Source organism: Ovis aries, chromosome 1, assembly GCF_016772045.2.
Source record: "Ovis aries strain OAR_USU_Benz2616 breed Rambouillet chromosome 1, ARS-UI_Ramb_v3.0, whole genome shotgun sequence".
In the NCBI taxonomy this organism is placed as follows: domain Eukaryota; kingdom Metazoa; phylum Chordata; class Mammalia; order Artiodactyla; family Bovidae; genus Ovis; species Ovis aries.
The window spans coordinates 275,120,912-275,147,397 of NC_056054.1; the positions used below are offsets into that span (position 1 = coordinate 275,120,912).

Genomic DNA, 26,486 nt, shown 5'->3' on the forward strand with positions numbered 1-26,486 from the left:
GGGTCTTTTGTCTTTCCATATGGATTGTGAGATTTCTTGGTTCTAGTTCTGTGAAATACGCCATTGGTAGTTTGACAGGGATTGCACTGATCTGTAGATTACATTTGGAAGGACCGTCATTTCCACAATATTGATTCTTCCAACCCAGGAATATGGAATCTCTGTGTTGTCTGCTTTCTTTCGTCCGTGTCTCATAGTTTTCTGAATACAGCTCTTTTGTCTCCTTAGGTAGGTTTATTCCTAGGTGTTTTATTCTTTTTGTTGCAATGGCGATTGGGACTGATTCCTTAATTTCTTTTTCTGATATTTCATTGTTAGTGTATAGGAATGCCAATGATTTCTGTGTATTGATGTTGTATCCTGCCACTTTGCTAAACTCACTGCTTCGCTCTAGCAATTTTCTGGCAGCACCTTTAGGGTCTTCGTGTGTACTTCCGTGCGGTCTGCAGAGAGAGCTTCGCTTCTTCTCCAGTCTGGATTCCTTTCCTTCCTTTTTCTTCTCTGAGTGCCGTAGCTAGCACTTCTAAAACTGTGAGAAATAACCGTGGTGAGAGTGGGCACCTTTGTCTTGTTCCTCGTCTTAGAGGAAATGCTTTCGGTTTTTCACCATTGAGAATGTTTGCTGCGGGTGTGTCATATATGGCCTTTATTATTTTGCCTTTCTATGCCCATTTTTGAAGTTTTTTTTTATCATAAATGGGTGTTGAATTTTGTCAAAAGCTTTTTCTGTATCTATTGAGATTGTCATATGGGTTTTATCTTTCCATTTGTTAATATGGCGTATCACATTGATTGGTTTGCACGTACTGAAGAACCTTTGCACCCCGGGGATGACCCTGACTTGACCGTGGTGTATGAGCTTTTCCATGTGCTGCTGAACCGCTTGCTGGAATGTTGCTGAAGACTCTTGCGGCTGTGTCCGTCGGCGATGCTGGCTGTCATCTTCTGCGTCGTCTTCGTCTGGTTTTGGTATCAGGTGACAGTGGCCTCAGAGTGAGCTTGGAAGTATTCCTTCCTCTGCAACTTTGTGGAAGAGTTTTCGAAGGATAGGGATTAGTTGGAGGATTAATGGAGGATACCTAAAGATTTCCCAGTTTTGCAAGAATATGCCAGGGGACTGTAGGATGGAGCAGAGCTCTGATCATCCATACCTAAGTATTCAGGATTGATGCTATCAAATATCAAGCAAACAGTTCAGATCAGTCGCTCAGGGTCAGTTCCCTAGGCACAAAAATGGAGAACCCCAACCGACGTCCCATGAGAAATGAAGCAGAAATGACCTTGTCCAAAGAGGAAAATTCCAACCAATGCTCTGCCACAAGCAAAACCCACACAACGGGGACACCACACACAGGCCTAGCATGCACGAGCTGGGGCGGCCCCCCTGGCGGCACTGAAGGGGGCCCCAGCGCCGCAGCTCTCAGTTCCAAGCCGCCTTGTGCCCTGCGGTGGTTCGCAGCTGTCAAGGGCACTGCCTCTGACATCCCCAGAGTGAAATGTACCCTGGCAGCTGCTGGGACTCAGGGAGGGGGCTGCCTCTGCCTGGGGTCAACCTGTCACCGGCACAGACTCCTGGCTGGTCTATGAAGATTCCTGGCAAATGTGTCTGTGTGCCTGACTCACAGTGAAGCCAGACAATACCACATGCTGGAGTCTGGAACAGAGGAACGTTTACTGTAGGGTCATGCAAGAAGGGAGCTGTGTCCATAAACCCCAAACTCTCCAGAGGGTTTCAGCAAAGCATTATTTTTTTAAATTTAAATTTATTTAATTGGAGGTTTTACAATATTGTATTGGTTTTGCCATATATCAATATGAATCTGCCACGGGTGTACACGTGTGCCCCATCCTGAACCCCCCTCCCAACTCCCTCCCTGTACCATCCCTCTGGGTCATCCCAGTGCACCAGCCCCGAGCATCCTGTATCCTGCATCGAACCTGGACTGGCAATTTGTTCCATACATTTTATACATGTTTCAATGCCATTCTCTCAAATCATCCCACCCTCGCCCTCTCCCACAGAGTCCAAAAGACTGTTCTATACATCTGTGTCTCTTTTGCTGTCTTGCATACAGGGTTATCATTACCATCTTTCTAAATTCCATATATATGTGTTAGTATACTGTATTGGTGTTCTTCTTTCTGGCTTACTTCACTCTGTATAATAGGCTCCAGTTTCATCCACCTCATTAGAACTGATTCAAATGTATTCTTTTTAATGGCTGAGTAATACTCCATTGTGTATATGTACCACAGCTTTCTTATCCATTCATCTGCTGATGGACATCTAGGTTGCCTCCATGTCCTGGCTGTTATAAACAGTGCTGCGATGAACATTGGGGTGCACCTGTCTCTTTCAATTCTGGTTTCCTCGGTGTGTATGCCCAGCAGTGGGATTGCTGGGTCGTATGGCAGTTCTATTTCCAGCTTTTTAAGGAATCTCCACACTCTTCTCCATAGTGGCTGTACTAGTTTGCATTCCCACCAACAGTGTAAGAGGGTTCCTTTTCTCCGCACCCTCTCCAGCATTTGTTGCTTGCAGACTTTTGGATCGCTGCCATTCTGACTGCTGTGAGATGGTACCTCACTGTGGTTTTGATTTGCATTTCTCTGGTAATGAGTGATGTTGAGCATCTTTTCACGTGTTTGTTAGCCATCTGTATGTCTTCTTTGGAGAAATGGCTAGGTCTTTGGCCCAGTTTTTGATTGGGTCATTTTTCTGGAATTGAGCTGCAGGAGTTGCTTGTGTATTTTTGAGATTAGTTGTTTGTCAGTTGCCCAGCAAAGCGTTTTTAAAGGCCAGGGGAGGGAAGGGGTCCCAGGGTATGTGGTCGCTCATGCACAGCTCTGATCGACTGATGGTGTGAGGTAACGGGGCACTGTCACAGGGGTTAGCGTTACCAGTCCTTAGGTTCCAGGAGGCCTGGGGGCTCTGTGCTCAAGGTCATCAGGTAGTTAGCACCTTCCATTTGGTGGGGGGCCGTTTCACATCTGTGAAATAATTTAGGAAATGTGCATCAGATACAGTTATCTGGGTGCTTCAGAGAGGAGCTAAAGCAGCGGATGGGGGTGGGAGGGAAGTCCTGTCTGGGGAAGGCCCCACAGGATCCGGCCTGGTTACATTAGTGAAGGCTGTTCCTGGGTGGACAGGAAGCTGAGCAGGAAGGGGCAGCCTGGAACCCACCATCCGAGTGAGCCTTAAGCTGCAGGCTTTGGCTCCAGAACAGCCTCGAAGTCCTTGTGGGCCCCAGACACGCTGAGCTCCAGCCACTCATAACTGCGCTCCCGTTTTCCCGAAGATGAACAGCACTTGACACCTGGTGCCTCCTTCTGAATGCCCTCTTCCGCTTCCTCCCGCTGTGTGTAATGTGCAGGAAGGTGCCAGCCGGCCCCGGGTAGCGGGTGGCCGTCTCTGCTCTCCGCCCTCAGCCACGTGGTCACTGCACGTGGTGGCTGAGGGCAGGAGAGCCTCTGTGGCCACACCGGTCACGCCCCTCAGAAGGAGGGCCCTCCATTTTTCTGATACTTTGACAAGAAAGCTTTGACAAATGTACCTGAAATAACAGCACCCCTGATGTTTTAGCTCAGTAAGAGCAATGAATTGTGATTAAAAAACTGCACACCACCGAGATGCTTTGACACGCTTTTATTAATAACGAGGACATCTTTCGCGGTCACACAGTAAGCTTGTTGATGGGCCCGCTGCTGCTGGGCGGCTGCTGGCTCTGGTGCTTTGCGCCTGCTGAGGCCATTCCTTTCCCGGCTGCTCCAGCCTCTGCCCCAGCCCTGGTTGAGCAGCGGTCAGCAAGAGCCCTGCCTTCAGCTACATCGTCTAGAGATTATTTTCTAAATGAGAACCTTAAATATTTGACCTGTAAGGTTATTGTAAGTCTTTCAAGGTACAAAGAAAATGGAATTAGTTATAAAACTGGAAGCAGAATGTGAAACCAAATAGCGTTTCAGTTTCTCAAATGAAAACACTGCCAAGCCAGCGTGGTCGCTGTGTCCGAATCCAGAGCCCCTGGGTCGTGGGTGGGCGACGGCATTTTCAGTGGCCTTTGCTCTTCCGATGGGCTCTGAAGCGACGGGAGTGAACGCCGCCGCAGTGAGCGCCCTCCCAGCCTCAGACCCTTCTCTGCTCGGCCTCGTCCCAGCGCCAGGTCCGGGGGCCTGGAGGCGGGCAGGGCAGCGTAGGAGGGAGGGGGCGCCCAGGCCTGGCTTTGTCACAGGTAAGGGTCCTTGGTGTCGCCGCTGGACAACGGTCTGGGCTGTTGACAATGTTGTGATAACTTGTCTGAACATGAGAAATGTAAGACTCAAGCAGATAGAGAACTCTTGTTATTACCACCTTAATTACCCGAGACCATCTGGAGAATTTTAAAAATTCTGTCAGCCTATGGTAGATCTGTATATACTGACATGGAAAGATTGCCGAGACGTGACTTTTGGTGGAAAAAAATAAAGGAAGCTGAAGAAAAATATAACTGCTTGATTCCATGTATGTAAAATAAAATGCCCCAGAAAGTGGCGAGGGCTGAGAGGCAGCAAGCACACTGGGGGTCTGCTGTCGAGAACTGGGACAACTAGCTTTTGTTGTTGTTGTTAAACTGACCTGTTTGGAGTCAGTGCTCTCGCACCTCTTGAGGCCTCAACGGTTTCCGCCCCAGTGGACGCCCCCTGCTGTCAGACTGCCCGAGAGCCGCGTCCCCGCTCACACTGTCTCATTCCTCTTTCACCACAGGGACAAGCCGACCTCCTGAAATACGCCAAGAATGAGACTGTGGAGAACCTGAAGCAGATCCACTACGCAGCCGTCTCCTGTGGACTCAACAAACCCGGCACGGAAAACGCCGACGCCCCGAAGCCGCGGCGGAGCCTCGAGGTCATACCCGAGAAGGCAAACGATGAGACTGGAGCATGAGGGGACTTTCTAGAGGGGATCAGAGTCTGTAACTCTAGGACCAACTGTCCACCGGATGGGACATTTGCTTTGCACTCAATAATGGAAATAATTTGGGGGATTTTAAAGCACAACTGGAATAGCTAATTGCAGTCTATTAAAACTGTGAATGTATGTAGCAGCCCTGCTTATGGAGGCAAATAAACTCTTTAACAAGAAATTCTCTTCCGGGCCCAAATATGCTGTGTTTGTATACAAAGACGTCATGATTCAGTTCCATTGTGAACAACAGACTAGCCACTCTAGTTCCTTTGAAGACATTCTCCTAACAGAAAACAACGTCTTAAGATGCAGATGGACTGTGTGGTCTAATCAGTATTTACTGGGGGCATCGGGGAGGAACCAAATCCTAAAACAAGTTTTACTTGCTTATGTATGATTGCTGGGGCCTCTGGGTTCTGGATGATTCTGGCAGCATGCCTGCTGAGAGCCAGAATGTGCAGAGCCACGGGCTTCAAGGGCACTGCGGGCAGACGGCTGCTCCCGGCTGGAGACCCCGCTGGGTGTGCGGGCCGTGTAAAGGCCACTGGCCTGGCATCAACGTGCTGTACATAGCTTTTCACTGTACGAAGCAGTGGCCACATTAAAGAGGCGTTTGATGATATTTCTCCAACAGCAGTACGTGCATTTAATGGAAGTTTGCCTTTAAAAATTTCCAGTTCAAGGTAACTCTACTGAGAGTGGCCAGCGACTTGGTCAACAGCCAGCTGCTTGGTAAACAGCTTTGTCAGGAGCGTGTCTGGCTTGGCATTTTGCTTTCGGTACCCACAGTGGCCCCGACTTTACACAGTGGCCACTGTCTGTGAGGCCACCAACCCCTCGCCCCCATCTCAGCCTCTCAGGTCCTGCGGGGCGAGCCTGGACCCCGTGCGGACCGCGACCCAGGGGCACTTGGAGCGGCTGCAGCAGCTGCCGAGTTCCTCCGGCCAGCTGAGTCGTTAACACCACACTTTATTTTCCAGATCAGTGAAGCGCCAGCTACTGGACACTGCAGCCTAGTGACTGCTTCTCCCAAACCAAACTACTCGCAAATTTTGGAAGGGTGAAAGGTTTCTAAATCCTCAATAACTGCTTTTTGATTTGTCCATTTTCAGCCACTCGTAAACTATGTGGGATCTGCACTGTGGCACCTCACTGTTTGCTCACGACATCTGCTCAGGCTGATATACTGAATTTATTTCTGCCCAGACCCTGAAATGTCCTTTGACCAAATAAGTCCTCGGCCTGGCTCCTATCATTTGCCTGTTGATAGTGTGCTCAATTAAGGTGTGCGTCTCCACTGGTCTTCACTCAGTATCATTCCAGTTAGAAAATTAAACCTGTTACTTTAATAATAGTGCAGTTTCCAGCTCACACAGGTGAGCAGCCAGCCAGTAACCGAGGCTCTTATTCTGAAATGAACTCTACATGGAACAACAAAACGAGTGGAAAACAGTAAAAAATTAAAAGTAATTTGTAGACTGAGACATAAAATAATGTGTGATTTAGATTACTGTCAGCAATCCCTGAACTTATCTGGCTGGTAAATGGCAATATTCACTGAAAATCCAGAAATCATAAAAAAAAAGACTTAAAATATTAAGAAATTGCTACATTTATAGTAACAGAAGGTATTAGCTAGTATGTGACTTAAATGACAGAGCAAGGCACATGTCATTTTTGCTGTTCACACAGGCTTTTAGCATCAGCAAAATTGAGAACCCGAGATCATTCCATCTGACACTTCCTTTCCCAGATGCAGAGGCTGGGGACAAAAGCGGTGAAGCGGGCTGCCTGCGCTCACAGAGTCTGGCGGGGGAGTGACCCAGCTGAGGGTCAGTCCGGACTTCCACAGCAAAGGTCAAGCCTCTTCTGACCTTCTCTTCAAAGGGATGAGCCAAGCAACAGGGGAGAGCGGGGCCTCCGGGGAGCTGCCCTGCTCCTGGAGGCCCTGCTGCAGGCGGCGCCAGCGGGGCGCGCAGCAAGGCAGGCTCAGCGCTCGCGGCCTTCGTTTCCGACGGCTGTCTGGGCTGTCCCAGGAGGGGCGCCGACAACCGGGTCCGTGGGGTCTGAGGCTGGAGAACGCTGGAGCCCTGCTGCGCTGCGCCCAGCGGTCCCGGCCGGCGCCCCAGGGGAGGCTGGAGGCCCGCTCCCCTCCCCCGACGGCCCGGGAGTGCGGAGGAGAGGTGGGCGCTGCCCCGAGGGTGGCAGCTGGCGCGCGCGCAGGGGCGTCTCCGCGGCAGCGGGGTGGCCGGCGGCCGTCAGAGGTCCAGGGGGCTCACGATGGTGAAGCCCGAGTCCTTGCTGTGGCCGCTGCTGTCGTCGTCAGGGCTGGAGCTGGGGTTGCTGGAGGAGGCGGAGGCCGGGCCGGTCAGCGGGTCGGAGAACACGAGCACCGGCCGGGCGGCGCCCCGGAGTGGCCGCAGCGGCTGGGCCTGGCCCGCGGGGCTCGGCCCAGCGCCGCGCTCCTCGCCATCCTTGGAGACCAGGACGAAGTCGTCCACGCCCGGCCGCTCCCGACGACCCGGGGCTGCTGGCGGGGCCTGCAAAGGGGTCAGGGCCGGAGGGGGCGCGGTGAGGGGGCGCTGGGCAAGCCCTGGGTCCTCCCGCGGCCTCGCGGGGTCCTCCCGCGGGTAGGGGGCTCCTTTGAGGGGTCTGGGTCTGCCCCCTTCCCCCGCCCCTGGGGGCCGGCCTCTGGCCTCGCCCCCTCCTGTGCTCTGTCTCCCAGGACACTGGGGGCACTGGGAGCGTCTACACACACATGGACCGGGAAGGGCCTCTGCCAAAGAGCACGGAGCTGCGAGAAAGGACCTCAAAGGGCGCTCTGCTGGAAGAGGACTCTTAAAGCTGAAGGAGCCCCATTTGAAAATGCCGTTCTGCTTCTTTAAAATCATAAAAAGGAATACAGCTTGTAAGCATCTGGATGCTACTTTTTGAGAAGGTAACTTGGATGAAATTTTGCTAAAATATTCACTCCCTGGGCCTTCACCGAAAACATTCCCTGACCCACGAGGCTTACGGGGTGATAGACACCGAGAAGTCCCTCCCCTTGAAGGCCAAAAAGCTTCCGGCCAAGTGAAGTACACTCGAGAAGGGGAAGAAGGGTCGGCACTCCCCCTGCTAAAGGGGAAGGGAGGCCAGGGCTGCAGCCAAACTGGAAACAGGCAGACAGCCGGCTTTCCGGGCTTCCTAACGGGCGGCGGAAGCCCAGGCTGAAGCTGCTGCTTACAGGCGTGCAGGCTGTGCGCTGCCCAAGCGCGGGAGCCGCCGTCCACAGCGGATGGCACCGCCCCGAGTCCACACCCCGCACAGCTGTGTGCGGTACCCGCCATGTGCGGTTCCGGGGCTCTCGCCCCTCCCGCGGTGAGCGCCCCCAGGGCGGCCTGTCCTGCCCTGGGAGCCATGGTACCTGCTGGGCGGCGCCACTGGAGCAGTAGTGGTCATCTGCAATGCTGATCTGCTCGTTGTCCTCGGCCTCCAGCTGGCTCTGGTTGAAACGCAGGGAGCCCTTCAGGATGTCTTTGATCTGATTTCAAAGAAGACGATCCATGAGAAAGACCAACGGGTCTGCCTCTAAGGGTCACCTAAACCTCGGGTACATCTGACCCCGACTCCACTGACCAGTCTTGTTTTTTTTGCTGTGCCTTGAGGCTTGTGGGGTCTCAGTTCCCTGACCAGGGACTGAACCTGTAGCCCCTGCAGTGGAGGCACAGAGACCTAACTGCTGGGCCGCCAGGGAGGTCCCCTGAGTGGTCTTCTCTGTTGTGGGTATGAATATACGACGGGAAGAAAGAAAGAACAAAAACACTCAGCTCTGCCTTATGGACGACACGGAGCCGTCCCAGCCTGCACGGCCAGGCCCACACGGGGACAGGCACGGGGCAACCTCTGGGGTCCTCCTGGAGGGGGAGACACCCCGAGTCCACCCCGGCGCAGGGAGCGCCCTCGGCTCTGGGGGGCCCGCCCGGCTGAGGGCCAGTCAGGTGGGCTGGCGGTGAGAGCCCGCACCCCTTCACGGACATTGCTGCTCCATCTGTCCGCCAAGTACAGCCCTCGAGGGGCCCAGGCTGCTTAGAGGAGGAGATTCTTTGGGCCTTGTGCTCCCAGGACGTCCACGCGCCTACAGGGGCATGACTGGACTTGAGCGGGACACACCCTCCGCAGCAGCGCCGGAGAGGAAGGGGTGAGAGGTTGGGGGCAGGGGGACTGACGACCAGCCTGGCTGCGGGCTGCTCAGATGTGACTGCTAGGAGGAGCTGGGCCACACAGGAGGGTTCCGTGTGGAAGGCAATGTGGGCGGGACGTCTGTGCCTGGGGTGCCCTCCCCCCATGACAGGCACTAAAGGCTGGCCTGGGTGATACCGGGTCAGGTGAACGGACATACCTGCTTTAGTCCGGCCAGGGAAACCAGAATCTGGTCCTCCTTTTCCAAATTTTCCTGTAATATCACATCTTGAATATTTACTGAAAAATAAAAGAATGACACTTTATAACTAATGCCCTGAGTATAATTTATCTGCTGCCGCACCATCACTTCAGACCAGTCAGGGAATTCCTCTGCCACACTGCACAGCAACTCTTTCTACCAGGGATGCTCTGCCGGGTACAGGAGAGGGGGCACAGAGCCTGGGACACAGAGCCTCCCACCAACGTCCCATGAACGTGTTCTCACAGTGACAGGTGTGTCTTACTTCCGCTGAGAGCCCAGAGCTGCCCTTGCTGACCTGCGACAGGGTGGACAGCACGGAGCACTCACCCGACGTCTCCGCGAGGCTCCCTACACTGACCAGGGTTTAGGCTGTTAGTTCACCCCTCTGGCTAAAGACCAGGTCCTCCTGGTGACAGAAGTTAAAGAAACTGAAAATAGTGGAAACAGTGGCAGATTTTTATTTTCTGGGCTCCAGAATCACTGCAGACACTGACTGCAGCCATGCAATGAAAAGACGCTTGCCCCTTAGAAGAAAAGTCATGACAAACTGTATTAAAAAGCAGAGACGTCACTTTGCTGACCAAGGGTCCATATATGGTTCTTCCAGTAGTGTGGATGTGACAGTTGGGCCATAAAGAAGGCTGAGCGCGGAAGAATTGATGCTTTTGAAGTGTGGTGGTGAAGACTCTTGAGAGCCCCTGGGAATGCAAGGAGATCCAACCAGTCCATCCTAAAGGAAATTAAGCCTGAACATTCATTGGAAGGACTGATGCTGAAGCTGAAGCTCCAATACTTTGGCCACCTGATGAGAAGAGCCAACTCATTGGAGAAGACTCTGACGCTGGGAAAGATTGAAGGCAAGGGGAGAAGGGGATGGCAGAGGATGAGATGGCTGGATGGCATCACTGACGCGATGGGCATGGGTTTGAGTAAACTCTGGGAGTTGGTGATGGACAGGGAGGCCTGGTGTGTTGCAGTCCATGGGGCCACAAAGAGTCGGACATGACTTAGCAACTGAACAACAACAATCTTTAAAAAATATAAACGGTAAAGTATGTTGTCAATTCAACATAGTGGTAAAAAGAAAAGGACAAACCCACGGCACTGTGGTTGTCGCCAGATAGTGATGCCTGTGGAGTCAGCAAGACTTAACCCCTTCACCGGAACTGTCTCTCTGTCTGCGTGAGGCCTGACCTTCATGCAGACTTGACCTGAAGACCCGCTGAGCCAGCTCTGAGCACTGGCGTCACGCTGAGCTGCTCACCGAGAGCTTCAGCGAGCGAGGGTCGTGGACTTCTGCACGGTGCACCTGAGCCCCCGGCGCTGCGTGAGGGGGTTCTTAAAGAGGGGATGCATGAGTGAAAGTGCCCCCCCACCCCGCAGGGCTCCTCTGGAGACTCTTGGTTGGGCTGTTGCTGCTAATTTGCTTCAGGCGTGTCCAACTCTGTGTGACCCCATAGACGGCAGCCCACCAGGCTCCCCTGTCCCTGGGGTTCTCTAGGCAAGAACATTGGAGTGGGTTGCCATGTCCTTCTCCATCTTCGTTGGGGGCAGCAATTAAAACACATTTTTACAATGACACCGTCCGAGCACCAAGACGAGAACCCGTGCAAGAATAGGCTCACCTTCCACTGAAGCTGCTCCCTCCCTTCCTGGGGCCGTACCAGGAGCCCAGTGACTCGGCCTGTGAGCCTGGCTCTCGGCCCTGCACTCGGTCACGCTATCCAAGGCTCCGCTCCAGGCCTGGCCCCTCAGCCTCTGGCGCCCAGGCGAGTGGGGGCATCACTCAGCCTGCCTGGGCCCGGGGCCTCCATCCTTAGCTCTCTTGCATCCTCCTGGGAGCAGCCTTCCTGCCCACCCTGACTGTGTGCCCAGGCCACCCTCGGAGCCCCTGGCATCAGCTCCTCTATGGCGCTGACGAAAGCGCTGTCACACCCAATGCTGGCTTATCAGTTGGCTGTCACCCCTAGTGGGGTCTGGCTCAGGGCTACACCCAGCCCTCAGCAGGATAGCTGGCAAACTTCAGGGCATGGTGAGTAGTAACTGACTCAACAAACATGGAAAAACATCCTTGGAACCTGCATTTCGAAATACTGCAGGCCTTGTTGCTGCTGTTCAGTCACTCAGTTGTGTCCGATTCTGTGCGACCCCACGGACTGCAGCACGCCAGGCCTCCCTGTCCATCACCAACTCCTGGAGTTTACCCAAACTCATGTCCATCGAGTTGGTGATGCCATCCAACCATCTCATCCTCTGTTGTCCCCTTCTCCTCCTGCCCTCAATCTTTCCCAGCATCAGGGTCTTTTCCAATGCATCAGCTCTTCACATCAGGTGGCCAAAGTACTAGAGTTTCAGCTTCAGCATCAGTCCTTCCAATGAACACTCAGGACTGATCTCCTTCGGGATGGACTGGTTGGATTTCCTTGCAGTCCAAGGGACTCTCAAGAGTCTTCTCCAACACCACAGTTCAAAAGCATCAATTCTTCGGCTCTCAGCTTTCTTTACGGTCCAACTCTCACATCCATACATGACTACTTGAAAAGCCATAGCTTTAACCAGATGGACCTTTGCTGACCAACTGATGTCTCAACTTTTTAATATATGATCTAGGTTTTTCATAGCTTTTCTTCCAAAAAGTATTTCCAGCAAGGGGTGAGGTGAGGACTAAGTCCCATCCAGCCTGACAGTTTATTAGAATCTTCACCAAGAATAAATTTACAGACCATGCCGACAAGTCCTCTTACAGACAACGGCAGAAAAACAGCAGCCTGAATTTATTCAGAATGTGACTGCAGTTTCTGGCTATTAGAAAGGCCCACTTCAAAACAAGAAAGCAAGATGAATGGGAATGGGATAATAGATATAATTAGAGACTGAATGTTTTTGGTCTCCTTAAAAGCCTGTAACAGTTTGTTCTCTCTCAATAAACACACACACACACACACACACAAAATCCACTCAACAAGACATTAATGGCAACCAAATGCAGAAAATTGACGAGACAGTTCTGTAGGTCTTTGGGAGGACTGAAAAGGTTGCCTTTGTGTTGACGACTCTGCCTGGGCTTTTAGAGCTGAGCTGGGAGGCAGAGGGCTGCCTGGGAGCTTTGGATAGGCAGTGGTTCGGCTCACTGAGCTGCGAGGGTGCCGGGCTCTGCTCCTGGGGCCAGTAGGGAGTCTGGACGGTGGGTGTGAGGGCTCCAGGACCTCGGCAGGAGGCCCAGGAGTCTCATGCCTGAGGATCTAGCGGAGGGAGGCCCGTGGAGCCCACGTGTAGCTCCGGGGGCCAGGAAGAGAGGTGACTGTGGACAGCAAGCACCCTGTGCATCCTGCTTGCCCTGGGGACCATGACCTCCTGCTGCCTCCTGGATGGTCTGCCTGGGAGCACCGCCTGAAGCCGAAGGCTCGGCCCCAGCGCCTGTTCCTGCCTTCAACGTGCTGGGACCCATGGCTGAAACACTAAGGACCGAAGGCCTTCAGGGCCGAGGCTTCAAGCCGACAGGACAGTCAGAGGCTCTGGCGGGGACAGAGCTGTCCGCAGAGGCCAGCAGGGACCGGAAGGCACTCAGAGGCCCTTCCTCCAACAGAGACAAGGGAGACCCTGGAGTCCTGACCCACCCGGGCGAGGCGAGGAGACAGGGCGGAGAAACTAGCTGTGGGCCTCGGTCCAGACGAGACGGGCGACCAGTAAAGAAGCAAGTCTGCCTTTAACCGGCAGTTAGGCCTCGGGCTGCCACTGCTGGGAATGGAACGTTGGAGCAAGAGTTTCGCACATCTGAGTGAGTGTGTAGACTGACTCTCCCACTCAGAGCTGAGGTCTCACCACCTCCTGCTGGCCACGCGGGACCAAGACTCCATGGACAAGGAGCCCCGCCCCGCCCCCGGGACGCCCCGCCCCGCCCCGCCCCCGGGACGCCCCGCCCCGCCCCCGGGACGCCCCGCCCCGCCCCCGGGACGCCCCGCCCCGCCCCCGGGACGCCCCGCCCCGCCCCCGGGACGCCCCGCCCCGCCCCCGGGCCGCCCCCCCCCGCCCCCCGGGCCGCCCCGCCCCGCCCCCGGGACGCCCCGCCCCGCCCCCGGGACGCCCCGCCCCGCCCCCGGGACGCCCCGCCCCGCCCCCGGGACGCCCCGCCCCGCCCCCGGGACGCCCCGCCCCGCCCCCGGGACGCCCCGCCTTGCTGGCAGACTCCCATAGGCCCCAGGACTTCAGGGAGCAGTGGCGGTGCTGGCGGGAAAGCAGAGGGCGGCGGTTGGGCAGCGGTGGGTAAGGAGCCAGAGCAGCAGAAGCCTCTGGTCCATCGGCCTCCGTGGGAAGCCCCCCTGGATCCTCAGGGCCTCCCCTTCCCATGTTCTCTTCCGCCGACCTCACGGCCGCTGTCTTTGGAGTCTCAGGCCGGCGCGCACCCCCCGGCCCCTCGCAGACGCCTCCATGCCCCCGGCCCCGGGTGGTCCTCTGACAGCCGTGGCCCGCGCCGTGAGGGAAGCCCCGGGAGCCTCTGGAAGGCGCCCCGGGGGCTGACTCTGTGCCTTTGGGGCCTCCCCTGCCCGCGTGCCCCTGGAAGGCAGCAGGAGCCCCGAGGGTCCTCTCACGAGCACAAGGACGACGGCCCCGGGGCCGCGGCAACAGCACCTGTTCGTACTGCCTGCCTGTGGGCTGCTCTGCTTTAAGAAAAATTCATAAATAGCTTCCTGGTGTGTCTACTGTCTTAGGGGTTAATGGTCCAGAAGCAAACGGACAAGCGTTATGGCTGAAAACCGGGGGAACGTGCACTCGCGGCGGAGGGCCAGGTCAGAGCCGCGGTGCGGGCGCGCTGCCCTCGGGTCCCTGGAGGTGCTCCCTCGTGCCCCTCCTGCCGTCCTCCCACCGTGAGGACGTCTGTCCAGACCCCACTTCCACAGAAGGTCCCTGGCTCGGATGCGGGTGGATGAGAACTGGATGGGACGCCCTCGGCCTCGTACAGCAGCCAGACCGCCCGGCCCCGGGCAGATCGCCCAGGCCCTCTCACGGAAGGGGCCGCGGGCAGGGCGCACCCCGAGGAGAGGAGCCCGAGCGCGGTGTCCTCAGCAGGGCCTCCCGCCCGACTTCCTGGATTCAGTCAGCGTTCACCTTTCTGAAGCTGACGGAAACGAAGATCTCCCCCGAAAGCCGACACAGACATAAAACGTGCACTTGATTTTCAGGCTGCGAGCTCAGTAGCTCAGTCATGTCCAACTTTTTGCGGCCCCAAGGACTGTAGCCCACCGGGCTCCTCTGTCCAAGGGACTATCTCAGCAAGAACACTGGAGCGGGTTGCCACTGCCTTCTCCATCATTTTAAGGCTAAACCTCAGCTCTAATAAACTGAGCTGACTAGCTGCACATAAGCAATTCAGAGTTTAGAAATCCAAGTCCAAACAGATTACCTTCAGAGGCTGCTAAATGCCCTGAGTGCAAACATTTTTATTTAACTCACAAACTACTAACCGCATAAAGCCTTTGCCTAGCCAGTTCCACCACACAGTGGTTTCAAGGCAGTGTTCACAACTGTTTCATTAATATACAACTTCTCAGTCACTAATGCACTACTTTAAGTCGAATCTGTGTGTAAAAAAGGAAAAACATAGTATCTTTTCATACCTCATAATATTAAAGGCAGAAATGTGAAATGTTTAAAATTTTCAAAGTAATGCACATTTTTCCTTCTAGTAAGAGGCAGAATAAATGTGCTTCTGTGAAAAAGGAAGATTATGTTCTTTATAATCTCCTTATATATAAGCATTACCCATTACAGATGTTGGGACACTGAAATAAAAGGGGGAAAAATTCGTAAAACTAACCACTTCTGTGGAAATTCCACAAAAATTTCATCAATATAACAGTATATCAATATAACCCATTCAAGCATCCGGGCTCCCCTCTGCAAGGACCCACTTACTGGGCCCTGTCCTGCTTATCCTTCACTCTTGTCACTGTTGCTCAGAGATGAGGCCCCATGACTAAAAGTCTCCCGAAACCGCCCGCTTCTGCACAGCACATCCTGGTCTTCCTTTGCAGACAGGCCTGCTCACTGCATCCCTGGACTCAGAGCGCCAGCCCTGGGGGGACTGCTGGCTTCCCTGGAGCCACTGCTAATGAGGCAGACAGTCTCTGTGCTCTCTCCCTCCTCTGGAGCTTCGCTCTCTTCTTCCGTGCACCTTGAGCTTGACTTTAAAGGCACTCCTCCATTTCACTCCAACCCCAACCAACTGCTCCCCAAACCCATTTTCACATCCAAGGGCAGGTACTGAGGAAATACTGGCTGAATGGCCAACATGAGGCTCTCCAGCCAGCATGAAGGCTGGTTCTATCTCTTGAGGAATAGATGAGGGTGAGATATTTTTTGGATGAAGAATGAAGGGACATGAACGTGATCACATGGGTCCTGGATTGAGGGGCGGGCGAAGGGAATGTCTTGATTATCTCCCCAGATAATCAAATCTGGGGAGAAACGCCTTCCACGAGGAGAGAGCAGGGCAGGAAGAGGCTGAGCACAGCGCCAGTGTTCGGTGTGCGCAGGCTGGCTCAGATGGTGGGGGGCGGTGGGGGGAGCACTCCTCCCACAGAGTTCCCGCACGTGTGCCTGCAGGGCGGGGTAGGGACCCACTAACAGCGTTTGGAACACACGAGCTGCATTTTGCCCCAATGATCTGAAGTTCTCTCGCTGCCTGCTGCTTGGTGTCTGTCACGGGTCACGATCACCAGGTGCCCTGGGGGCTGTTGGAAGTGCAGACCTTCAGACCTTCAAGTCAGAATCTGCTAACAGACCCTCAGGAGAAGCAGATCTCATCCTGCAATTACATGCAAAGTTTCATATTCTTAATAATTACAGAGAGCTTTCAGCACCCACCGTGTGGTTGGCAGAGGGAGAGCCGCCTGGTGATCAGTTTCCTTCCCTGTGTCTCAGACGTCACTAGTTAATTGTCTGTTGAACACTTTTAAAAACATCTACTGAATGCTATCTTGCTAAATATCAGCAAATCAGATTCATAAGGCTCTTGCAGAGGCAAATAAACTAGTTTTCAAAAATGACCTCCTCCTACCGCTAATTCCTGCATAAATATTATGACAAGTGCAAAATCGGCGCGAGGTGTGCACTAAGACCGCAGACCCGAAGTCTGGCTCCTGACTGGAGCGGGGCCTCCCGCGCGTCTCGGTTTCTCGTCTGTGAAACGAGCAATAGCCGTGAGGGCCTGGAGGGTGTCCACCTCGACAACAGTCTAAGGTCCGCTGGGCGGCATAGCTCTACCTCCCCTTAAGTCACTGCATTTCACCCCCCACTGTTTGGGTGACCCACCAATGGCAGGACGAGCTGCCGCAAACTAAATACCTACCGGAGGCTGGAAACCCCTCCCCCGGGAGCAGGCCCAGCTGCTCACGGATCAGAGAAGGGCAGGCAGCTCACCCACATGCAATTATGTGTGAGTGACGGCAAGCCTAAAAATAGCCCAACTCAGCCACGGAGGTGCATGCTGTCAATTGTCAGGATGACAGAGAGGGGTGTGACTATAGCAACAGAAAAATGAACACGTGAAGAAAGTCTTGTCAAGTTGATGGAAAAGTTTAGATTTAATAAAAGACACATTTTCAACTCCTCTCTCTAAATCTTTGAATTGACAAAGCTCAATTACGTGGAGGCAATAAAATGAGAATTTTGGTAGATTTTTGATAAAACAAATAATGCTTTCAGTTTTGGGTTCTAGAACCATAAGTAAATAAAACTGGTAATGAGTCAGTTTTATTACCTCTGTAATTAAAGGGCCATTTAAACAAATAGCTTTCTGTAATTTTTAACTGAGATGCTTTTCTCTGTATCTGTTTTGTTAAAAAGACAGTCTTGAACTGTACTTGACATTTTAAGATATCACTGCAGGTCTGACGATAACATAGACTGATACAAAATTTCCTTGAGAGGAACTCAGTGAAAATACTTAACGTCAGAAAAGGGCAGGGGCGGGATGAGACACTGAGGCCACCTCGGACCCCTCGGGAGCGGGCGGCCAGGCTCAGCAGGGCTTTTGCTAAGGGGAACAAAGGCGCCATGCAGTTCTGGGCCAGCTGTTCTTGCTCAGAGAGCTCACACACCTAACGTGAGGCCCTGCAGATCCAACCCCAGCATCTCTGCACGTGGTCTGACTGAGGGACATTCAACAGGGCTGCTCCCAGCTCTCGCTGTCCAGCCGTGGGACCCCAACCAGTCACTGCTCAGCTCCTCTGGTGGCAGGCAGGCGGGGTCTCCCAGGATCGGCCACATAGAAGGCACAGCTAGGAGTCGAGGGGAAGGGGACTTCCCTGGCGGTCCAACGGCTCAGGCTCTCCCTTCCAGGGCAGGGGGCAGAGTCTGATCCTTGGTCAGGCCTTGGCGCCAAAACACCAAAACATGAAATGGAGGCAACAGTGCAACAAATTCAGCAAAGACTTTAAATTAAAAAAAGATAGCCAAGAGGAAGGAGAGGATTTGTGTTGCACACTCAACCAGTGCTGGCTTGATTTATTTTTTAGGTGTGGCTTCGTCGGGTCCTAGCCGCAGCACGCAGGCTCATCCGTGCTGACACGCGGGTTCTGTAGTGTGCAGGCTTAGCTGCCCCGTGGCACGTGGGGTCTCAGTCCCTGACCTAGGATTGAACCTGCATCCCCTGCACTGAAGGCAGATCCTTAACCACTGGCTACCAGGGAAGCCCTTGTGCGAGGCTTTAAAAATGTCTTAGTCTTGGCAACGAACTGGTGAGATAGATCTTGCCAAACCCATTTCATGTACAGCCACAAGCAGGCTGATCTCAGAAGTGACGGAGTCTGGTTTCACCCCTGTGCCTGTATGGTGCTTGTGAGCCTGTCTCTCCTGCTGAGGCATCACTGCAGCTGCTTTTCGTTTTTGCTCTGCCCATGGCACGCAGGATCTCAGTTCCCTGCCCTGGGACCGAACCCACGCCCCCGGCAGTGGAGCGCTGAGTCGGCACCAGCGGACCTTCAGGGGAGTCCCGGCAGCTGTCTCAGAGGGGACTCGTGCCTGCAGTATGCAGATCGCCCCCACGGTGCCAGTCACAAGCACTTGAGGCACCCGTGGGTTTTCCAAGCAGAGAGGAAGGCTAGCCCCTTGGAAAGTCCCTGTGTGTTCTTCCTCACTCAGGCCACCAGTCAATGGTTATTTCTACATCAAATATATTCTACTGTGCCACCTGCTATTTTCACTTCATAATACATTATGAACATCTCTTTATGCTCATGTATTTTAACCTTTATAAAGATTGCATTACTATACTATAATCAATCAATCACTAGTGGATTTTTCAGTTTCAAATGCTGTACTACTTTACTAATCAGGAAAAACAGAAACGTTTATATGGAGAAAAATATGAGAGTATTAAGTCATTTTTAAAGGATATAATAAGTAAAAAACTAAATTGAGAGCTTCACACCTCAACCTTTATGCTTTCCGCAAATTTTTGCTTAAAATCCAAACTGCCTACAATCCAGGAACACCCTGTGGTAAAGCGTTACACATGCGGACGGAATGGGATGAATCCCTAGGCCCCAGGACCGGGGATTCTCAACCCCACCATGAACATGCAGGCAGGCTACTTCTACAGCAAAGAGAAGCCAACAGCCGTGTGAAGGGATTCTGGCTGAAAGTGAGACATACACACAAAACAAATCTGCTTTTGTGGTTAGCTGAAAATTCACAGCTGATAAGGGCTTTTCTTTAATTAAAAAGTGCTTCTCCATCCCATGCAATGAGAAAAATGTTCTTTTAGTGCTGACTAAAAGAGTAAAAGCTGTTTGGAAATCCTGAGGCTTAAGTAAAGCTGCTTTAAAAGCTGCTATGTGGACCAAGCAACTTGGAAACACCCCACTGCCGGACTTTTCTAGAGCTCCCACAGCAAGTGTTTACAGCCACTTCTCTGTTCTTCTGCTTCGGCCAAAACCCAAAACTGAGTAACACAAAGGTCACCCACGTAGCCAGAGAAGCAAAAATTAGTGTGTGCACACACACATATACTCACGGTTCCTTTAAAATTAAACTTGTATTTAAATAATAACATTAATATGGAGTATCAGGTCAGTTCAGTCGCTCAGTCGTGTCCGACCCTTTTTTTTAATACATGTAGCTGTTCATGTATGGATGTGAGAGCTGGACTATGAAGGAGGCTGAGCGCTGAGGAACTGATGCGTTTGAACTGAGGTGTTGGAGAAGACTCTTGAGAGTCCCTTGGACTGCAAGGAGATCCAACCAGTCCATTCTGAAGGAGATGAGCCCTGGGATTTCTTTGGAAGGAATGATGCTAAAGCTGAAACTCCAGGACTTTGGCCACCTCATGCGAAGAGTTGACTCATTGGAAAAGACTCTGATGCTGGGAGGGATTGTGGGCAGGAGGAGAAGGGGACAACAGAGGATGAGATGGTTGGATGGCATCACCGACTCAATAGACGTGAGTCTGAGTGAACTCCGGGAGATGGTGATGGACAGGGAGGCCTGGCGTGCTGTGATTCACGGGGTCGCAAAGAGTCCGACACGACTGAGCGACTGAACTGAACTGAACAGCTACATATATTTAAAAAAAAAAAGTCATGAAAAATGCCAGCTCCTGCTCTGTACATAAAGAATTATGGAATATACATCGGTTATTTATAAACTGCCTCTTCATTACTTCTTTCTGATGCACTTTAAACTGCGATGCTGTAAGATTTGTGTAAAATTAATTCTATCTGAATTTAAAAAGTTGACTGTGAAGAAGTGTACAGTTTTGGAGTGTCAGGGAATGGATGTGAAGGGACCCGCCTTTAGGGTTTCTCCCGCTATCTCCTCCTCCGGTGCCCTCTCCCTGGAGGACGGAGGGAAGCCGAGGAGGGCAGAGCAGGGAGGGGACGCGGCCCGGGGAGATGCCGGGAGGCAGTTGGCCAAGTTCATAAGAGATCACTCGTTACCGGCTCGAGGCCAGTGCGTTTGGGCTGCGTCCAAACGAAGCCATTTTGGCCGCATGTAATGGACTCATTGCCTGGCAGGCTGGGCAACAGACGGAGTGTGATGTACAGTCTGTCTCCAGTGAAGGCCCCGAGACGGGCCCCGCTGGGGACCCCGCTAGAGGGAAGGGCATTCGGTGGTTCTCTGGTGCGCCCTCACAGGGGGAGTGTGTTTCGACTCCTCACGATGCTCCACACTCACAGAACAGCACACTGGCATGTCCATGAGAGCATGTGTCTGATTTCCCTAACCTCCTCCCAAACTACGATGCTAGACCCTGAAGGACGGAGGGAAAGGATGCCCGCGAGCGGGCTGAGAATGGTCACAACGTGGAGTCTAAACGTTTTCTAAGCAGCAGGGAGTTCCTGAAGCAAATCGGAGGTAGAGACCTTTTCTAACAGTAGAGACCTTTTCTAACACAGAACACAGAGCTTTCACGAATGTAGCAAGTAAGGCCCAGGACTCCACGGTGTGACACAGGCCGCTCACGTGTAACCTGAAGGGCACACGAGGACACTTCTTAGAATATCGGCACAGTCAGAAGGAAGAAAAGGTCCCGACATGTATTTCAGACAGGTGATTAAAAATATATATATTAAAAAAATAAAGAAAGCACTGCCGAAACCACCACGTGAGTGATTACAGGCAGATCAGCACAACAGCAGAGCTGACTGCTTGACCTCGAATGCTCCGTGTTTGTCTGTCTGTTTGAGGTTAGAGAGATACTTAGAAAGGGCAGTGTAGCCATTAAGAGCTGAAATCTAGAGTCAGACTGCTTGATTCTGAATTTCTGCTCCAAGGACTGGTGTTATAATTTGGGAAATTTGATTAATCTCTGCGCTCTGGTTCCCTTGTTTGCGAGGGTGACACGAGGTAACTCATGGGAAGCCCTCGACACAGGCACCCGCGGCCGGTGCTGCCGCCGTTCCCAGGGCCGGAGCCCGCACTCACCGAGATGAGTGTCCATCGCCTTCGCACAGTATTTGCACATGGCCTCCAGGTCATTCAACTGTCCCTGAAGGAAGGAAATTTGGGCTTCTAATTCTTCTTCCTAAAATGAAGGGGGCAAAGATACGAAAATGAAAACAAAAATCAAAGAAAATCCCTGAAGTCCTCCAAAAGGTCTGGACTGTTTTAAAGAGCTGCCATCCATGTCATTTTAGTCCTAGACAAAAAAAACGAAGCAACAAACGAATAAGAGCAAACCCATCAGCTCCACCGCCAGTGAGACAGAGGGGGAGCACAATGAGACTCACAACAGCTCCGGACTGTGAATTGAACGCTTGCTCCGTGCCATGTGTAAATGTTTACCCATACAAACTTATATTAAAAAAGTACATAAAATACCTTCAATAACTTTTGAGCCAAACAAATTGAGAGTCAATGGGACTTCAGTGGACCCAACTCCCTAGACGGTTGGTACAAAACCATTACATTTTCTCATACACATTTGAGAAACCAGAAATTTCCATTTAAAACAAATCTCTTCATTTTCTAGACCACGATAATCTCTTAAAACATGAGATTTCCTAAAGCACTTGGGAAAGTTTTGCCCCCACAGCCGCTCTTACATCCCCTCTCTTGATAAGAGTACTAGAGGATTTTATTTATTTGACTGTTTCTAGGGAAAAATAGTCTGGGTGGGATAATTATCTAAATGGCAGAAAGACAATCTAACTGTAACAAACAGATAAAGCCTGGAGCTTTTGCTTTTTTTAAGAAAAAAAGTAATGCATGTGAAAAATTTCCCAAGGAAATTTAGAAGATTAAGGGAGTTTTTCTCAGAGAAGAGAATAATTCTCATAATGTAAGACATTTTAAACCAAGTTAGTTGGAATACACAGAAAGGATGTTGCAGAGCTGGACAAGGCTGGCAGATTGGTTTTTCAGGGTCAGGCACTTCTCTCTCCAAATGAGAATCCTCTGCTGTCGAAACAAAGTGGAGAGAAACCTCCCAAGACATGCTTTTTCTTAAGAGACTGAACACAATCTGACACACAGATGGAAATTAATGGCTGAAAAGATGACTTGTAGGTGTACCACGTGTTAGCAACACACATACCTAAAAACACTGTTTTTACTGGCTGCCTGGAAGATGAGCCTTTAGGAACATGCATTCAAATGCTTGATGCAGAAAACAGACACAGCAGTCGCTCTAAAAACAAATTATTGTGAATGCCCACTGTAGGATGGCCCAAGCTTGAATCCTGTACTTTACATACTGTAAAGTACATCCCGATGTACCCTGTACATCCCACCAAGCACAACGGCCTCTTTTCTGATACTCAAGTAAAGACCAAGCAACCAGGAGCTCAGCCAGGGAATGAGGACTGTGGCCTTGGGTAGCTGTTGCAGGGCGCTTTTCTTCTCCTTTTTCTCCTTTGGGTCTGCACAAACTTGAGCTTCCCTGTTCGCTCAGGACCCCACAGGAAACTGAGAAAGAACACTACATCTGTTGGTTAACCTTGGTCGTGATTCGTCTCTGAAGATGGCCACCATCCATTCCTTCCTCGAGGTACACGCTGTTCTGCTCATCAAGAGGTGGGGTCTACTTCCCTTCCCCACAAATCCCGGCTGTCCCGTCACTTGCCTTGATCCAGAGAGCGCAGCAGAAGGCACACTGTATCAGAGGCCTGCCAACTTCTGCTTCCTTCTGCTTTCACTAGAGGAAGGCAGCTACCACAGTTAGTTGTAAAGAAGTTCAGGCTACGACAATGAACAAGAGGAGAGACAATATGGAGAGAAAGCGGCCACAGGAGACACAAGGAGGTTCTAGACACCTGAGTGATGTCTTCCTGGACCTTTCAGCCCAGCCCATCTGAAGCTAGCCAAGTGAGTAACCCAGCAGGCGGTGCAGAAGAGCAGCCCAACCCAGCCCTGTCCACACGCCTGGCCTGAAAACCCGTGAGCAGCAGCAGCGCTGCTTTGAGGAGTGGGGTTTGCGGTGGCTTGTTGCGCAGCAACGGGTAACTGGCACGGCAGTGGGATGGAGGGGCGCTGGAGTGGCACAGCCATAAGGAAGCCTGAGTTCTGTTTCCAGCCCCGCCAGTCACAAGTCACGCAACCTTAAATAATCCTCCACCCTGCTGCTGCTGCTAAGTCACTTCAGTCGTGTCCGACTCTGTGCGACCCCACACATGGCAGCCCACCAGGCTCCCCCGTCCCTGGGATTCTCCAGGCAAGAACACTGGAGTGGGCTGCCATTTCCTTCTCCAGTGCATGAAAGTGAAGAGTGAAAGTGAAGTCGCTCAGTCGTGTCTGACTCTTCACGACCCCATGGACTGCAGCCCACCAGGCTCCTCCATCCATGGGATTTTCCAGCAAGAGTACTGGAGTGGTGTGCCATCGCCTTCTCCGAATCCTCTACCCAGTGAGGGCCTGACGTCAACCCTCTCTGGAGAAGGTAGAAGTTAGATACTTTGCTCCCAAGAGGTTTCCAAGCTTGGAGTTGGAATAGGAAAGGTTTATAATTACCAGACTATGAGGTAGAGTACATGAAAATCTTACAGAGAAATAAGAGTAGATGCTCTGAGAATCCTGGTCCTGGCCTCCTGTCCCTACTATTGAACAAGTCGCCTCTTCAGTGTGTTACAGACACGAACCCACCCAGCAGAGTCTAGAACTGTACCGAGTCCAGCACGTGGCAGTGAGAGGGGCTCTGGCTGGAGTTTGTCCCTGCCCTTGGCTTCCAACTGGGGTGCTGACAGCCCAGAATGGACAAAGGACACCAGGCATGCACCACCAGCTGGTTAGAATCTCTTCTCCGTTTCCTCTATGTACGAGCCTAGCTTGGATAAGTGGTCACTTTCTGTGAGACGCAAAGGCCCTTGGTAGCCTTAAGCCCCAGCAGTCATCCCTACCTAAACGGATTAAGTGCATTCAGTGTGGCTTCTTAATAAAATCTGGGCGGGGAAAAAGAGCTGGAGAGGAGACAGAGGACACAGCCCAGCCTGTGGATGGTGAGGTGCTGACTGCGGGAGGGAGCACAGAGCTCAGGGAGGCCCATTCATCCAAACGCGTGACTGTGAGGAAAGTGGGCTGAGACTGAGGCTCCACCCACTGCACTGTGCCATGCGCGACCTGCCCGAGCACGCAGGGCGGCGGAGCGCGCGCTGGCTGAGCCCGTGGGACACAACACAGGGCTCCAGGCAAGCACTTTGGCTTGGACACCGGCAGCAAGTGAAGAGCGTCTTGCTTGCCTAAGTCCTGAGTAAACCTCAGTACAAACGGAATCCGCGTGGCAGAATGCAGCAGTTTCATTCCTGTAAGGCTTTCTTTTTCAACGGAAAGCTGACACAAAAGCCCATCTGGGAGGCAAAGAGTAGCTGAAACAGGCGGAGGGGCCTGAGAAACTCTTCCATTTGGGATATTAGATCCAGTGCATGGTCTTGCTGGAGTTTGCTTAATGAAAACACACCCAAGCCCTTGGACGATCACTCAGACTTTATAAATAGAAATGGAATCACTTGGTGCAGGGAGGTTTGTCATTAATTCTTCACTCTTTAATAACTACAGATAAAGAGAGCGCCAAGAATCCAGATTCTAAAACTGTGGAAAGAGACTTTCCACTTCTGTCTCAGCTTCTGAGGCTCCACACGCCTCAGACACAGACAGCTTTAGTCATTTGCTTTCATTAATGGTCCTCTGTAATCAAAAACAAATGCTTGGCTAATTGCCTTGAAATTTTATAAAACCAACCAGTCACTGTCATTTTTCTGTATAAATAAGATATGAAGAAAAGTCCTCGTTAGACTTGCTTTCGCACACACGTTCTGCCTTCCGTTACGGGAGGCAGGATGGCGGAAGCGCGTGGTGTGCAGGAGTAGACACACCTGGGTTCGAATCCTCCTTCTGCCAGTTTGAGGACACTGGCTGTGTAATCTCAAACAGTTTCTTCATTTCACCTTTTCCCCCAAGGTATTGATGAGACCCAAACGGCAACAAGTGGAGAGTGTCTGGCACAGAACAGGTACTCCACAAAGGACATTATTCTTTAATGTTTAAAATCAGGTCAAAACAATAGAACTGATTTTTTTTTCTATTACAACATCATGATTTATTAAAGCACAGCATTCTGTACAAAAAAGGGCCTTAACAGTTGTCTATTCTCAGCCAAATTTCTCTGTAAGCTAGTTTCTCTTAATAAAAAACATGTTGTACTTTAAATTAGTAATTTAACTGATGAGGAAGTAGAACCGATTTTTAATACGGAGGTTGGTGATTCATTCCTAGGAGACTCTGGTCTCTGGTTTAAACATCTTTATGTGGTCCACCCAGCAGGATGAGTTAGGACTTGGGAGCCCACCAGTGACTCAAGTTCTGCAGAGCCACCGATGTGTGGGGCGAGAAACTGGTGGAGGATGAGGAGGTGGGCCGCCGGCAGACCGTGTGAGCAGCGCAGCACCAGCGGGGCCTGGCGCCTCCGGGGAAGGAGCGTGAGCATGGGCTGGTCTGCGGAGGAGCACACCGCCGGCTCCGGGCCCTTTCGCGGGGCTGTGGCAGGCCCAGCCCTGGGCTCTGCCGGCAGGACCTCACTCACCCCTCACAGCGAGCCCATGCAGGGGGTTCTCTCACTATGTCCCACATGACACGGGCGCCTCCGCATGCCACCTCCTCTGAGGCAATGCCAACGTGGAGGCGGCGCTGTGAGAGCCCAGGTCGCCTGCCCCCGACTCCCAGTTCTCCCCTGTACATATTCCTCCTTATACTCGATTACCAGGCCCTTCCAAGGAGTGCCTTCGTATCTCAGTTTCCTTTAGGAGAGCTCACCATTTACAGTGTTCAGACCCATCCCTAAATGGCTTACTAAGTCATTTCCCTTCTTTCAGGTATGATCGTTTGTGTTCCGTTTCGTTTCTCGAATGATTTCTGTTTAGACTGTATCTGGAGAAATGTGTTTTGAACTTGCTTTGTAAAAAGCGGTATTTCTACCACCATTCTCCCCCGAATAGCTGATATATCATTACACTTTCACTCATATATTCTATGCATCAAACTGTTTAAATTGTTTTCTAACATGTGGATTTTATAGATCAATTTTGCTAAGTGCTTCCATGTCTTTATGTTCTTTCTTGGTTAATAACAGGATGAGCTTTTGTACTTTATTACTTATTTATTAATTCATTTCTTCAACACATATATTCA

The 26,486-nt window shown here is 52.0% G+C and overlaps 2 protein-coding genes across 35 annotated transcripts in view; one reads left to right on the forward strand and one right to left on the reverse strand.

Moving 5' to 3' along the window:
• PLCL2 (phospholipase C like 2) overlaps window positions 1-5,120 on the forward strand; it is a 210,788-nt gene extending 205,668 nt beyond the window's left edge. For 5 of the 7 annotated variants that reach the window (XM_027962005.2, XM_027962015.3, XM_060396699.1 and 2 more), the window contains one exon: window positions 4,742-5,120. In XM_027962005.2, the coding sequence (XP_027817806.2) occupies window positions 4,742-4,921 (180 nt within the window). In that variant the 3' untranslated portion in view covers window positions 4,922-5,120. The remainder of the gene's footprint in view (window positions 1-4,741) is intronic. The other 2 variants (XR_006056587.2, XM_060396709.1) reach the window with 2 other exon arrangements.
• TBC1D5 (TBC1 domain family member 5) overlaps window positions 3,632-26,486 on the reverse strand; it is a 593,124-nt gene continuing 570,269 nt past the window's right edge. For 27 of the 28 annotated variants that reach the window (XM_060396753.1, XM_060396793.1, XM_060396747.1 and 24 more), the window contains 4 exons: window positions 21,294-21,393; window positions 9,324-9,403; window positions 8,349-8,465; window positions 3,632-7,482 (listed from right to left, as the gene is read on the reverse strand). In XM_060396753.1, coding sequence (XP_060252736.1) covers window positions 7,201-7,482; window positions 8,349-8,465; window positions 9,324-9,403; window positions 21,294-21,393 — 579 coding nt within the window. In that variant the 3' untranslated portion in view covers window positions 3,632-7,200. Of the gene's footprint in view, window positions 7,483-8,348; window positions 8,466-9,323; window positions 9,404-21,293; window positions 21,394-26,486 lie in introns of those variants that run through there. The other variant, XR_009595889.1, reaches the window with a different exon arrangement.